The sequence below is a fragment of the Diceros bicornis genome, chromosome 28 (genome assembly GCF_020826845.1).
Source record: "Diceros bicornis minor isolate mBicDic1 chromosome 28, mDicBic1.mat.cur, whole genome shotgun sequence".
Lineage (NCBI taxonomy): Eukaryota > Metazoa > Chordata > Mammalia > Perissodactyla > Rhinocerotidae > Diceros > Diceros bicornis.
The window spans coordinates 43,367,931-43,382,931 of NC_080767.1; the positions used below are offsets into that span (position 1 = coordinate 43,367,931).

The window sequence follows — 15,001 nt, forward strand, 5'->3', positions numbered from 1 at the left end:
TGGGCAACCTCGACATCCAGGTGGCCCACCCGCCCAGCCCCTGCCTCCCAGTCCCTCTGTCTCCTTAGCCCCAAGAGTTGTTCTGACACCCCACCTCAGCCACCCCCTCCCACGGTCGTGCTACTGTGTCCACCCGTGAAGCATCAGTGTCAAGGCCCCTACCCTGGCCACCTCACCACCTGTCCCTCCAAGGCACTTCTTACTGTCTTCACCCCAGCAATGTTGCAACCCACTGGGGGCTCTGATCCACTGACCCTCGACCTTGGCATCACCTCTCTTGTCTTTCCTTCCCTCCTCAGCCGGCTGAAATGCACCAGCACCAGCCTACCGAACCTCTCCATGGGCCTCCTCACCTGGCAAACCCTAACCCTGCGTAAACTGCCTGCCCCTGTCGGAGCCCCACCCACGCGAGGGAGCACCGCAGAAGACATCACTCCGGGTGCCGCTGGCCCCGACTGTTCATTTAGGGCCAGATTTCTCAAGGGGGCGACCCCCCCACCCTGACCTCCCCTTTGGGTACCAAATTCACACATCCCATGCTCCTGTCTCCAGACATCTCAGACCGAACAGAGCCCAAACCACCTCCTGGTGCCATCCCACAGGAGCCGGCTCCCTTCACTCCACTGCAGAGCCCACCTGTGCTCAGGGCAGACACCTGGAGGCCAGCCTAGGTCCCCTTCCTCTCATCTCTACCTCCAACCCAGTGCCAAGGCCTGTTAGTGCAGCCTCTAAACACACCCTGACAGCATCCCTGCACCCCGACAGTGCCCCTGCACCCCGACAGCAACCCTGCACTGCAACAGCACCTCTGTACCCCGACAGCGCCCCTGCACCCTGACAGTGCCCCTACCTGCTCCACTGCTGAAACGCTCTCTAAGCCTTAGCAGATGCACTCCTGGAAGGCTGGCCACCCTCTGTCCCAGGACAGCCAGAAGTCCATGGAGCTGGCATCCCTGCGGGGGGCCCCCCATGGCTTTCGGCAGCACTCAGAGGAACTGACGGCCCCCCCAGGCTTCAAGGCACAGCAGGTTGTGGCCGGTGACGTCACCTCACCCTCTCCTCTCACCCTCAGCTCCAGCCACACGGGCCTCCAGAACCTTCCGCAAATAGGCCACGCTCAGTCCCACCCAGCAGTTCACATTTGAGGGTCCTCTTCCAGAACCTCAGCCGCAGTCTTTCCCTCTGAGCGCCTCCTGGGGGTGCACCCCACACACGCCCTGGCCCCCATCCCCCTCCCCGTTTTGTTTTCCTGATCTCCCTCCCGAGTCTCTTTACCCTTCTGCTCTATGAAGGCAGGGGCTCTGACTCCTCCGTGGGACCCTCAGCGCCTAGCACAGAACTGGCACCAAGTAGGGGATGTAGTATTTTGGCGATTAATTTGCCAAATAATCATTCGATACATCGCTACTCTGTGGTCATTTCCAAGAGATTTAATCCCTTAAAGCCCCACCCCAACAAATAACGCTAACAATAATCATTACACCTCCCCGACCGTGTTAATAAGGCGGGTGACAGAGGCCGGCCAGCCACGCGCCACGCCCCCCGCGCGCCCGGCGCCTCGGCGCCCACGGTCACAGAGCCGGGGCTGGGGAGAGCACGGCAGGCCCCGCCCCTTCGCCCGGCCCTCTTCGCTCGGCTCCGCCCCCTCCGCACGGCCCGCCTCTTCTCCCGGCTCCGCCCCCTCCGACCGACCCCGCCTCTGCTCCCGGCTCCGCCCCCTTCGCTCGGCTCCGCCCCCTCCGCCCGGTCCTGCGCAGGCCCGCCAGCCCGCTCCCCGCGCCCCGCCGGCCATGGTGAACCTGGGCCTGTCCCGGGTGGACGACGCCGTGGCTGCCAAGCACCCGGTGAGAAGGCCGGCCTGGGACGCGGGCCCCGGACCTCAGGACCTGACCTGAGCGAGGCGGGGGGCTGGGTGGGGGTGCCCTTGTCAGGGAAGAGGGGCAGAGAGGGAGGACCCTCTTGCTATGGGGATCGGGGCGTCCTGAGTGGGCATGGGCGCAGGTGGGATGTGTCCAAGCCCCCAGGGCCTCACGGCGAGTGGTAGTCTCCCCCACGGCCAGTGTGCCCCAAGGAGGGACAAGAGGGGCGGTGAAGGAAGAGGGAGAGGAACTGAGTTTACCCCTCTCCCATCCCAGGGACTCGGGGAGTATGCCGCGTGCCAGTCGAACGCCTTCATGAAGGGCGTTTTCACCTTTATCACAGGTAGGCTGAGTCCAGGTGTCCTGGGGTGTGGAGAGACGTCACCCTCCTGTCTCACCCTGACTCCCCAGCAGGTGGCGCCAGGTCGCCTGTCCGCTGGTGTTGGGAGCCTGGCAGATGCCGCGGGCTCTCAGGCTGTGCCCAGGTGGTCCACTGGCCAGCCGGGTGGACAGGCTGGCTGATGGGGACCGTGGCTCTTGGCAGGCACAGGTGCGACCTCTGGCCTGCAGATGTTCATTCAGAGGAAGTTTCAGTACCCCTTTCAGTGGAACGTGCTGGTGGCGGTGGGTACGTACTCTGTGCCTGGGACCCCTGAAATGCACCGGCTGCCAGAGGTGACGCTGGCTCCTCAGCAGGGGTGGGTTCCCGCTGGATGGGGGGCGGGGCCTCTGGTTCCAGGCATCCCTGCCTCCTGGAATGGGACCCCAGTTCTTGATGGCAGCCCTGCGTGAGCCCACCACCACCGTCTGCCCAGAAGCCTGTGCCCAGGTCTCCTTTCCCTGAGAAGTGCAGAGGCCCAGGCCCCCAAGCCCACCGGCCCCTGCCCCCTGCTCCCCAGTCGCAGGCTCAGTGGCCAGCTACTGGGTGACGCGAGTGGAGTCGCAGAAATGCAGCAACCTCTGGCTCTTCCTGGAGACGGGGCAGCTCCCCAAAGACGCAGGCACAGGTGAGAGGCCCAGGGGCAGCGGGACATGGAACCTGAGGCTCCAGGGCCCAGATTTTTAGGCAGACAAGCCCAGGGCCCAAGGTGCAGGCTGAACAGGGCCTCTCCCTTCTGGCCTGTCCCCTCAGCGTGCACATCCTGGAGGGGCGGGCGTGGGAGTGCACACAGCAGACAGACCTCCCAGAGCCCTGTGTGCAGGAGGAAGACCCAGGAGGGGTTGAGTGGCCCTGGGATGGGGGGAGTGTGGAGTGAGGAGTGTGGGCACCCCAAGAAGAGCGGCTGATTGATCTCAGGCCTGGCCTGCACTGCCAGCGTCCTTGTTACGGGCCTCTGTTTTTGTCACAGTAAAATGAGTGCAGGGACCATGAGCAGCTTTAGAGTATGGTTCTAGCTGTCCCTTGTTGCCTCTTACAGATCGGCACAGCTAGGAGAGCTCCAGCCGGCGCAGAAGATCTGGGGCTGGAGAGTTCTAGAACACAGCCCACAGCGTCTCCACACCCCAGGCTTCCCCACACACATAGGCCCTCCCCACACCCTAAGGTGCCCCAGCTGTGTCCCCTGCACACATGCATGGCCAGGTCTGCCAGACCCATGCAGACTGCTCTTGTCCCAAGCCTGGGCCCTGCCCCGGAGGTCAGACCAGAAAGGGCAGCGAGAAACATAGTGGACATGGGGAGCCAGAGAGGATCGGAGAGGAGAGGATCATGGCCTGTCTCATGCATGCGTCTGGGGGCAGCAGCTCGGGGGCGCATGGTGGAGGGGACTTCTGCACCTCTGGTGCTCTGACACTCCCTTTCTGGCCCCCGCACCCCCCACAGTCAGAGGTGACAGCTGCTGCTGGGGGTTGTGGGACTAATAAACGCCCTTGTTCCCACCTGAGTTCTAAACCAATTGGGAAAGGAGTCAAAGCGGAAAGAATGAGAGACAAGTGTCACCTTCGTGCCATACAGCTGATACTGGAGGGCGTGCCAGGGCAGTTCCTAACACTGACCCCAGAATTAGACACTCCCGTCGGCCCTGTGGGCCCTGTAAGACCACTGAGGCCGCTCCACATGGGGGCCTGCTTTCATACAGTTTGGTGTGGAGGAGCAGAGCAGGTGTGCAGCCAATCAGCGCCTGGCTCTGGAGACAAGGGACGGAAGTGGCTGGCCCACTTGCCTGTCATTTCAACACACCTATCAGAATAAGCCACTTCTCTCCAGGGGAGGAGGAGGTGAGGGGCGGAGGGGGCCAGAGCTAGCTTACTGGAGCTCTGTCCACATGGAAGGAGAGCTCCTGAGTGGGCAAGACCACCCACCTCACCACCCCCAGCAGAGGAACAGGCAGAGATTATATAAAACCTGGGCGAGTCCATCGTCCTTTACACTCGGCTTCCCAGTGACAGTGAAGGCACACCCAGGGCTGTGCTGCTCCAGCCCCAGCTCAGCCCCTGCGCATCTTGGCCTAGCCAGTCATTCAAAAGAATGTCTATTGAGCACCTACTGTGCACCAGGGAATCTGTTGGTGGGAAGGCAAAAGGACAGGAAGCCAAGATAACCATGGCATAGGCAAGCTAGAGTTTTCGTTTTCTTCCAGGTAAAAGTCCAAGTGGGTGTTCCAGGGCTGATAAGGACTCAGGGACCCCGGCTCCTTTTAGTCTGTTCCTTGCTGTAATGGCCTCCATTCTAAATCTACCTCATGGTCCCAGGCTGTTGCACCAGCTCCAGCTATCATGTCTTCATCCCAGTCAATAGGAAGGAGAAAGGAGGAGGAGGAGGGCAGTTTGCTCACCACTTCTGCTTACACTCCATTGGCCAGAACTAAGTCATGTGGTATGCCTAGTGCAAAGACACCTGGGAAGGCAGCCTTGCCCTGGGCAGCCATGTGCCCCACTAAAGTTCAGGGGTTCTATATCTGAGGGAGAAGGGAGAACCAATATTGGGGGACAGTGAGCAGGCTCTGCCTCAGGCCTTGGGAGGACAGGGTAGGGGGACAGGGAGCAGACCATGCTCAGGTCCTTCCAACCCCCTGAAGATAAGGCCTGGGTTCAGAGGGAGGGCCGAGGGTGAACAGGGCGGGCTCCAGGTAGCAGGTGAAGGTCAGGGAGAGATGGGGGAGTGAGGGCCAAGGCTGGGGTCTCATGAGCCAGGTCACCCAGGGTGCGGAGTTTGAACTTGGGGTGGCGTGGGGGAATGGAGAGCTCACAAAGCAGTGAGGGGTTGGAAGTTTTAGGAGGCTCAGTGGACGATGGCCTGGGGGCGTGGAGGGGATGGGGAGAGTGCAGGGGGGCTGGTGTGGGGTGCAGTGTCAAACCGCCACCAATCACCACCCTGTGGAAGAAACGTGCCTTGACCCAGGCGGCACTCCTGAGCAGGGAGCAGCCACAAGACTCAAGCATCCAGGGCATGACCCGGAGGCCGGCTAGGGGCCAAGGGTGGGGGCAGGGTGGGCTAGGAATTCCAGGGTTCCCTGGGCATTGAGAACCTTGGCCCCCATCACAATGGACCGAGATTCAGGGAACAGTCTGAGCTGTGGTTCTGCTGAGCAGGCCCAGCACAGGGAGGGCAGGAGGTGCGGAGGGCCCCTGGAGGACCCTGAGGGCCGCCATGAAGATGCACAGCGAGGCAGATGTGGACGAGCAGATCCAGGAGATGAAGACCATCACCCGGCTCCAGGGTGAGCCCGCCACTGCAGTGACCAGCCGGCCCGCCCCACCGCCCCGGGGCTCAGGGGCTCCCAGGTGCAGGACTTTCAGTTTTAACACAGGGACAGTCCAGGACAAGCAGGCTAGTGGCCACCCTACTGCCCACCCCCAAACAGAGCCGGGAGAAGAGATCAAAGGGGCCTGGCGTGCAGGGGGCGGGGGCAGAGGAGAAACTGGGGTTTTCAAGGAGATTTGAGAGCGTGGTGGGCCCCAAAGCCAGAGGGGACAGCAAGAGACCCGCCTGCCTCCGTGGCCAGTACGTCTGGAAGGGATCACAGGACGTGTCCATCCCTGGCTTCCACCTCACCCTCCCCACTGGCGGGCACAGCCGTTCACTGAGAGCCGTCCAGATAAGCACTGCTGAGCAGTGAAGCCGGTGGCCCCCATGGCAGGCTGGGAGGCGAGAGTGTGGCTGTGGAGGCAGCATCCTCATGCCCCTACCCCGTGATGCGAGCCTCCCCAGCCCAGGGATCCCAGCCAGGCCCTTGGCCCACATCCTGGCTGACCTGTCCCTCGCCCACAGAGCAATGTCGGGCGCTGCAGGTCCAGGCGATGAAGGAGAAGACGGTCAAGAACAAGGAGACGCTGGCTCTCCTGCGCAGTAAGATCCGCCACGGGGCCCAAGACTGGGCTTTGGCCAAGAAGGTGAACAGCCGGCCCCTCCCTGCCGCCTACTGGCTGGAGGTGGGGTGGGCACGTGCTGAAACAGCCAGACAGGGGGATGGCAGGCACCTCCTCGCCTTTCCCCGCTGTGATCCCACCTTTCTGGAGCCAGGGGCATCTCCAGGAGGGCTCCAGTCACACCAGTGAGCCCCCAGGGACAGGTTCCTCACCATCCACCCCAGAGGGCAAGGCCCAGGGCCTGACTGGGGCCCCTTTCCCAGGCTACCCCCTGCAGCAGGGGCCCTTCTAGCTCTCTGGCCGTATAGGTGTCAACTTTAAAATAAAATAGCCAGGGGCCAGCCCAGTGGTATAGTAGTTAAGTTTGTACATTCTGCTTCAGCAGCCCAGGGTTCATGGGTTTGGATCCCGGGCACGGATGGACCTACACACCGCTCATTAAGCCATGCTGTCGTAGCGTCCCACATACAAAAAACAGGAAGATTGGCAACAGATGTTAGTTCAGGGCCAATCTTCCTCACCAAAAATAAAATAAAATAAAATAGCCAGTTATTTTCCCAGCAAAAGGAGTTTATTTGGGAATAGCAAAAAAATCCCAATTCAGGACATGCAAACTACAATAAACCACAGGCAAGTCCAGAGAACAAAGCAGGGGAGCTTGCTTTTATGGGGAGGGGGGCTGTTCTAAAGGAAAGTTCATTGGAGAAGAGTAAGAGTTCAGGGCGGCAACTGCTTCTCATCAGCTGGGCTGTTGCTGGGCAAGGAGAAAAATCTTCCTTCCAGCTGCTGGAGTTGTAAAATAGTTGCACTTCCTGCCCAAAACTGTCAAGTGAGCTGTGATGCTGGTGTGTGTTTGAGAACTCCCCCTACAGGGCTTCCCCACTGCATTTTAAATGAGGTTTCCCTTTATTAATTTTCACTTAGGGGAGACCTAGGCCCTCCTCTCTGGACCCCCATCGCATCCAAGCCAAGATGGCCCAGATGGGGTGCTGTAGCACTCTGCCTCCTATGGGCCCAGGAGCTGGGGTCTTACTGCTGGGCTAGTACAGGGCAGACAAGGCCTGGGAAGAATGCGGGGGGCGGGGTCAGCGGCTGGGGGTACACAGAGAGGCCCAGCCCCTCACTCAGCCGCCGCCACTCCACAGTACGACCAGTGGACCATCTCCAAGGCCTGCGGGAAGGACGTGCCCACGAGGCTGGCACACTGCCGCTGCACCATGGAGGTAAGGCGGAGTCCCATAGCGCCGCCAGCCAGTACACCCCCCACTAAACAGCGCTGCGGAGCCAGTGGGGGTCACAGAGAGTCCCCAGCCCTGGGGTCCCTGTGGGGTTGGCATGGGCCCCTCCCTGCTCACCCACTCCAGGCCGGCTCCGCGGGCCCCTGCGCACCCATGCGTGGGCCTGTCCTCCTCCGAGCCAGGTGGCGAGGGAGAAGCTGCGCAAGTATGTCTTCGACCGCGTGAACGTGCACAACGTGCTGATCCACCTGGTGCGGCGACGCGGGCAGCAGCTGGAGAGCATGCAGCTGGAGCTGGCCAGCCTGCAGAACCAGCCCGATGCCACCAAAGAGGAGCTGCGCATGATGCAGGTGGGGCGCCGGGGCGGGGCCTCGGCAGCGGGCGGGGCTCCGTGGGAGGGACGGGGCCAGATGAATGAGACGCCTTGGAAGAAAGGCCAGCGCCCCCCTCGGGCCGCCCCCAGGTCATCCGCCAGCTGGAGAACAACATCGAAAAGACGATGGTCAAGATCACCACAAGCCAGAACATCCACCTGCTGTACTTGGACCTGCTGGATTATCTGAAGAGAGTGAGTCCCCTCACCCCAGCCCAGGGATCCCAGCTGGCCGGGAGGGGCGGGGTCTCAGGCCACGCCCTGTGCGCCAGGCTGGGTGGGATCTCGTGGGGCGAGGCTCCAGGCCAGGGCCGCCCAGGCCTGCCCCTCTCCTCCGGGCTGGATCACCCCAGGAGGACTAAGCCCTGCTTTGGGCGCCAGCTGAGCAGGGGCACGTGCAGCGCGCCTGGAAAAATTCTTCCAAGAACTTGATGTTTGCTACTCTAAAAACGCATATCCTGGGCGTATGTGAAATTGTTCAGGTCTTCTTGCATGTATATGCTAGTTTAGTGTGGTTTTATTTTGCCCCTGTCATTTCTCAATGCCTGGCCTCTGAGGGCAGGATGGGCTCTGCACTCTCAGGAAGTTCCCTAACATCATGCAGGGCAAGCCACCTCTGAGCAGGCCGGTAACCTAGGCCCGCTGCCCACCTCTGTGAGCCAGCGCCCTGCTGCCTGTGGAGGAGGCCCCCAGGGGCAGTGAGCCCTGCTGTGAGACAAGACGTCTTCACAGAGGCTCCCCTCAGTCCCCACGCAGCAGAGCACAGGCACCTGCCACAGGCCAGGTAGACAGTAGATGGGAGGAGGAGGAGGAGGACATGAGGGCTGGAGGCCAGGAACAGAGAGAGAAGCCCTCCAAACTCCCTCATCCTGAGGCTGGGGGAGGGGGAGCCCTGGAGGACAGTGCGGCCAGGAGGATGACAGGAAATGTGGTTGGGAGCAGGGTGTGGGGGCATGGGTGGGCACTGCAGCTCTCCCGGCTGTGATCACAGCCCCCTAGATCCTGCCCATGTTCCCCAGAGCTGGGCAGTACACAATTTCATCCTCCCGCCTGTCCCTCCACCTTGGCCCCCTGGTCCTGGAGACACAGATGGAGGCCTTGCCCCTCTGCCCTTCCTGGGCCCCCTCCTCTCACCCCTTCCCATGCCAACTGCACTCAGGGTCCCACCCCTCCTTTACCTAGGCACATTATGTCCCCCCAGGGGCACCTTCTTATCTTTTCAGAACATACGCATTGTGTGTGTGTGTGTGTGTGTGTGTGAGGAAGATTAGCCCTGAGCTAACATCCGTTGCCAACCCTCCTCTTTTTGCTGAGGAAGACTGGCCCTGGGCTAACATCCGTGCCCATCTTCCTCTACTTTATATGTGGGACACCGCCACAGCATGGCTTGATAAGCAGTGTGTAGGTCCGCGCCCAGGATCCAAACCTGTGAACCCCGGGCCGCCAAAGTGGAGCACGGGAACTTAACCACTACGCCACTGGGCTGGCCCCCATACGCATTTTTTTTAATAACTCCTGCGGTCACCTGCATTTTTAAAAAACCAGTGAAGACTCTACATTGTAGTTAAATAACAACAAAATACTAAGAGCCAAGATATCTTGGACATTTATGAACTGGTCCTGTGTAAACACATTATACCCTCTCAATGATCCTGACGGCAACCTTCTGGAGGAACCATTATCACCTTTTTGCAGATGGGGATCCTCAAAGAGGTTAAGCGGCTTTCCCAAGGTCTCACAGCTGGCTGGTCAGGGTGGCCTTGGCCTTGAGCCCTGAGTCTCTGGCCCTCTGCTTCACTTCAGACAGCAGCCGCTCCCAAGCAGCAGCCTCCCTGGGTGTCAGAGTCACCTCTCACATGCTGGGGCATCCCATCACAACCTCTTCGGACATGCCTCTGGGCTGTGTGGCCCTGGGCAGTGGGAGCGCCCACCAGGAAGATGCTGGCTGCCCCTCCCGAAACACTTCCTTTCACCTGCTCTGTGCCCGGCTGGGGGCTGGGGCCACAGGCCAGACCCATCACCATCCTCAGGGCTCGCACAGTCTGGGGTGAGGGGTAGAGGGCACGCGCGGTCCACTCTAGGGGCCACCAGAGAACCGGGGAGGGCCGAGGAAGCCGGCACGGAGCACGGCAGCATGGGGCTGGCCCTCAGGCTTGGTGCTCGCCTGCCCCTTTCCATGCAGGAGCTGGCAGGATACCCCACGGAGCTGGACAAGCTGCAGCATCTCGTGGGTGCCTACTGTTCGGAACTGTCGGATATGACAGTCATGTCCCAAGATGCCATGACGATTACGGATGAGGTCAAGGTGAGCTCAGGTCCCAGGGCTGGGGGGCCCTGCAGGGCTCTCTGGGACCTGTCTGGTCCCGGGTCCATCAGGACACACCCTTGCCCACACCGCCTGCCCGCCCTGCCAGCCTGCTCTGCTCACACGCTGTGGCCCTGGACAGAGAGGGTCCCACTGGGCCCAGAAGCCCTGCGGTAGACGTAGGAAGGAGAGGACTGGCCTGGTCTGGGCAGGGGCCACCGTTCACCCGGTCTGTGCCAAGGGCCCCTGCAAGGCAGGCATGCCCGTTCTCAAGAAGCTCATCCAGCAGTCCATGAGGAAAGGTCACATAGCCTCTGACCAGCACTGCAGAGAGGTGTGGGTGCCATGTGGCTGCCCTGGGGCACTGACCGGCTCAGGGAGGCGGTGCTTGAGTGGGGGGCTCTGGAGGTCAGGCGATCCGAGCCCTGGAGGAGGAGGGACAACAAAGGTCATGGGGCTGAACAGGGCCAGAAAGGGGCGTGAGCAGCTGGAACCCAGCAGCTGCCAAGGAACGCAGCCTGTGAGCCGGCCAAGGCAGTGGGGCGGCCAGGGCTTAGGTGTCCGCCCCTAACCTAACCTGCAGCCCTGGGAAGAGACAGAGGGAGATGGGACCAGATTTGTATTTCAAAACCGGCGCATCCTGGCTGCAGAGACTGGAGGGGACCAGGGCTGAGATGCTGGTCACTTGGGCCAGACCAGTGGTGTAATTGGGTGGCCAAAGAAGGATGGAGCCGAGAAGCCTTTAAGAGGTCACCCCGATGAGGTCTGGCACTGAGTGACATGTGAACAGTGAGGGAGAGAGCAGCGTCCAGGATGCATCCGCAGGCATGGCTAGACAATGGATTTAGCCACCAAAGCTGGACATGCTGGAAGGACCGGGTTTGGGGAAGATGATGAGTCATTTTTAGACATGTGGAATCCACGTTAGTGAGTTTTAGGTGGAGCTGGGCGGGAGGCAGCAGAGAGCCCAGGCTGGAGATAGAAATCCGTTAGGCACATGGGAGTTGGTCCCCGAGCTGTGGCTGCAGCTGGGGAGGAGCATAAGGCCAGGGGAGGCTCCATGGCTCAGAGGCCAGGTGGGAGAAGCCATCCTGAGAGGATGGCCGAAAGCAAGAAGGATGGCGAAGGCCGCAGGTACCGGTGTTTTAGGAAGAAGGGTGTGGCCAATAGCCTCGAATGCTATTCCCAAATCTAGGAAGATGGGACTGAGACTGACCCCTGGATTTAGCACCATAGGAGGCCTTGGTGAGACAGACCCCCGCCCACCTCCCTGTGTCCCCAGAGGAACATGAGGCAAGGAGAGGCGACCTTCATCGAGGAGCGGCGGGCACGGGAGAACCGGCTCAACCAGCAGAAGAAGCTGATCGACAAGATCCACACCAAGGAGACCAGCGAGCGGTACCGCCGGGTGAGTCCCGGCCAGGCCTGCCACCGGGCACAGCCCCGCCACGACCCCCACTGCAGCACGAGGACGGTTGGGGTGGCCCACTGCCTGGCAGAGGACGCTGCTCACCTCCTCCTCCCCCACCATCAGGGCCGGCGGGACCTGGACTTCTCATCCAACCTGATGAGCAAGGAAACCCTGAAAGGTAAGCGCCCAGCTCCCTGCCCGCCCCCAGCCAGGACCCCGGGAGACTGGCACTGGCTCGGCCATCAGTCGGGTCACTGTGAGGCCAGGTGCAACCTGTAGTGGCCAGAGAGGGAGACAGACGAGCCCCTATCGCTCCTCTGTGCACCAACAGCCGCAGTGCATGCTTCAAGGAGCCGCTACCAGCTTTGGGGTCACAGCCAAGAGTGGCTGAGCCCCCAGCTTCTCGGCTGTAAAATGCACGTGGCCATGCCGTCTCCTGGCACCCCAGGGCCCGGTCATCCCGTGACTCCTCAGAAAAGATGAGCCGAATCCCCTGGGCCCTGGAGCCACCTCTGAGAAGCACCACTAAGCCGCACTGTGCCAGGCTGCTTCTAGTCCTCCTCCGGATGGAGCTGCCCTGGGGCATCCCTGAAGGGCCGGCCGAGGAGGAAGAAGGCTACCTGATAGGTACCCCACTCTTGGGTGGCCTCCCCTGATGACTGGGCACATACGGAGGCATCCAGTGGCCTTGGGCAGAGCTCCCACGCCCTTCCTGCACGCTGGCCCCTTCCCCTCTGCTGTGCCCAGTGACGAAAAGAGAGACCTCCAAGGCTGATATCGAATACCAGACGGACGTGACTGCTTTGGTGGAGAAAGTCAAGACTGCTGTGCAGTGCTCCCACCTCTGGGTACTGCTCCCTGGCACTCCTGGGGCATGGGGGGGGCCCCTGCCCCAGCCCAAGGTCTGGTGGAGCTGGACAAGGGTCTGCAGGCACCTTTTGAATGAATGGACACACAAAGCTGCAGCCCCCATGGCTCCGAGTAGCAGGCACTGCCGGGACGTGGCTGGCATACCCGAGCCACCGTCCTGCTGGAATGCGAGGATCCAGATGCTGAGGGCATGGCCTCCACCTCCAACTCCATCCCCTTCCGAAACCGACAGTGTCATAATGAGCAGCTTCCTGTCCTGCCCCCCATTACGCTACTCTGACCCGGGTTTATTATTAGTAAGCATTCAGCTCCCATCCTCGGCCCTGACATAACTTTGTCCATCCGTGGACAAGTGAGTCAAAGCCACGCAGTCTCTCAGTGGTGGTCTCCTTGTCTCCACCTTGGGGTTATCTGCCCTGTCTGCTTGTTGTGAGGGTTATGTGCAATGACACACATAAAGTCCTTCACCTGATGGTTGGCCCCTCGCAAGCCCTCAGTGCCCAGCCACAGTCGACGTCATTCCTGATCACTGGGCGGGACCCAGAAGAAACCAGTTCTGTGGGGCCCCAGGCCTCCTGGCCCATACGTGTTTCTGCCCCCACTGGCTTGGCCAGGACATCGCCGGCCGGTTCCTGGCTCAGAAGAACACAGAGGATAACCTGGAGCTACAGATGGAGGACTGTGCGGAGCGGCGGGCACAGCTGGAGGCCTTGACAAGGAAGCTGGAGCTGGAGGAGGCCATGCTCAGGTTCCACCAGACACCCAGCTCCATCAGGTACCCCAGAAAGGCCCTGCCTTTCTCCGGGGCCACCCTCCTCGGGTCCTCATGAACAGCCCCATGGGCTGGGGCCAGGGTTGAAGCTGAGTGTCCCCACAGCCAGGAAGCGCATGAGTGCTCTGCAGATGAGCTACGAAGGCCCTGCCGGGGGACCCCACATGCCTACATCTGAGCTCCTGAGCCCCTGACTTTAGCACAGCGCCCAGCTCAGGACACTGACTGCCTTGCCCTCAGGGTTGTGCCATCTCCCTCCCCATCGTCCCCAACAGCTTTAAGTCCGTCGAGAAGAAAATGAGGGACATGCTGAAGGAGGAGGAAGACAGGCTACAGCTGGCTCACACCAAGATGACCAAGAGCCAGAAGCTGCTGCTGACCCTCCAGATGGGCATTGACAACCTCTACATCCGGCTGATTGGCATCGCCCTGCCCACAGCCCAGGTACCAGCCAGAGCGGGGAGGAGCCGCCTACACAGAAGGTCTCTGGGAGGGGCCCGAGGGGAGATGAGACCCTCCTCTCGGCCTACAGAAAGAAGCAGTGCCCTCTGGCACCCTCGATGTGAACGGCAAGCTGGCGTACTGCGAGGAGAAGCTCCTGTACCTGGTGGACAGAGTGCAGCTCTTGTCCAGGACTGAGGAGGTAGCCCTGGGCTTGGGGGGGGCAGGCGCTCATGCGTCCCATGTTCTCTCGGAGCCAACAGTCCCTGTGCCCTGCAGATCAACACAAAGGTGAGGGACGCCTTGGAGTCCTCAACTCTGAAGGAGAAGCAGAACACCAGGATCAGCTTCGAGGGCCTGGAGGAGGATATGATAGGTACAGGTTGTGGGCTGGGCAGATGGCTGGTCTGAGCTGTGCAGAAGCAGAGGCTGGGGACGGCGCTCGCTGCATCTCACCAGGGCAGGCTGGAGGGACAGTGGGGGCTACAGAGACGTAGAACAGGTGTCAGTTGTACCCACGGGTTTTAATTTATGGAGGTGACTTAGTGAGGATGTGGAGACTAATGCCATTCAAAGAATTTTTTACATTTCCTGACACACGGAAGCGCCAGTGCCAATCAGGAGACAGAGGGAGTGAGGGGAAGGCTAGGCCAGAGCCTTCACTGGGGTTTCTGCGGGAAGCGCAAGGCAGGGCAGGTACACAGTTTAAGACTGGCTTGTGAAGAAGCCCTGCGGGCTTGGGGCATGGGCGCTGGCCCCAGTTGTCTGGTACCCGGTCCTGGGTCGTTTCGGCGTGTAATACTGGCTTGGTGTGTGAGTTTGATAAAGGAGGTGATCGGCGTGTGGGCTCTGGATTGGCTGGTCTGCCTGAAAGACAAGCCCAGGGGCGAGCCCTCTGCTGTCTGAGAACTGGCTAGCCCTGGGAGCGCAGTCTGTCCCCGGCCTGTAAGACCCCAAATGCCAGAGCGTCAGGAACACAGAAAGTAAGAAAATACAGTGACTACCTGGCCTGTGATGAATGAGTGCCAACAGACAAATCCAGAATCTACGAAACCGAAACCGCGGTTGAAGACAGGGCTTCGAGCGCGGCCCCCTCCTCCTCGCCCTCCTTTCTAGAAACCTTCCAGTTCGCTGACGTGGACCACAGCTACGTCCCCTCGCGGGCCGAGATCAAGAGGCAGGGCCAGCGGCTGATCGAGGGGAAGCTCAAGGCGGCCAAGAAGAAAAAGAAGTGACCCGGAGAAGGAGGAGGAGGAGCCCCTTCCCCGTCCCCGCCCCCGCCCCATGCCCCCGCTGTTCTACACAATAAAGCATTTTTCCAGGACTGCTGGCGACACCGGCGAGACAGGAGTCTCAGAAAAAATGAACCTGGGGGGCGCAGAGATGGGGAATCACGTCGGGAAGTCTGGGGGACGGTGGGGTGT

At 60.9% G+C, this 15,001-nt stretch overlaps 2 protein-coding genes across 4 annotated transcripts; both read left to right on the top strand.

Moving 5' to 3' along the window:
• The first annotated feature begins 1,750 nt into the window (after nucleotides 1–1,750).
• TMEM141 (transmembrane protein 141) lies at nucleotides 1,751–4,071 on the top strand. 2 transcript variants are annotated; one of them, XM_058524529.1, is made up of 5 exons: nucleotides 1,751–1,844; nucleotides 2,136–2,202; nucleotides 2,404–2,487; nucleotides 2,759–2,866; nucleotides 3,278–4,071. In XM_058524529.1, the coding sequence occupies exons 1-5, from the start codon at nucleotides 1,791–1,793 to the stop codon at nucleotides 3,289–3,291; spliced, it is 327 nt and encodes a 108-aa protein (XP_058380512.1). In that variant the 5' UTR covers nucleotides 1,751–1,790; the 3' UTR covers nucleotides 3,292–4,071. The 2 variants fall into 2 exon arrangements, with proteins under 2 accessions (XP_058380512.1, XP_058380511.1); XM_058524528.1 differs by lacking the exon at nucleotides 3,278–4,071 and having other exon boundaries at nucleotides 2,404–2,851.
• Nucleotides 4,072–5,151: 1,080 nt separating this feature from the next.
• Nucleotides 5,152–14,928, top strand: CCDC183 (coiled-coil domain containing 183). Of its 2 annotated transcripts, none has more exons than XM_058524520.1 (14): nucleotides 5,152–5,518; nucleotides 6,070–6,191; nucleotides 7,313–7,390; nucleotides 7,588–7,755; nucleotides 7,869–7,973; nucleotides 9,961–10,083; nucleotides 11,366–11,491; nucleotides 11,618–11,672; nucleotides 12,242–12,342; nucleotides 12,979–13,139; nucleotides 13,412–13,580; nucleotides 13,669–13,779; nucleotides 13,857–13,953; nucleotides 14,694–14,928. In XM_058524520.1, exons 1-14 carry the CDS (start codon nucleotides 5,449–5,451, stop codon nucleotides 14,810–14,812), a joined length of 1,605 nt encoding a protein of 534 aa, XP_058380503.1. In that variant the 5' UTR covers nucleotides 5,152–5,448; the 3' UTR covers nucleotides 14,813–14,928. The 2 variants fall into 2 exon arrangements, with proteins under 2 accessions (XP_058380503.1, XP_058380504.1); XM_058524521.1 differs by having other exon boundaries at nucleotides 5,428–5,582.
• The last annotated feature ends 73 nt before the right edge of the window (nucleotides 14,929–15,001 follow it).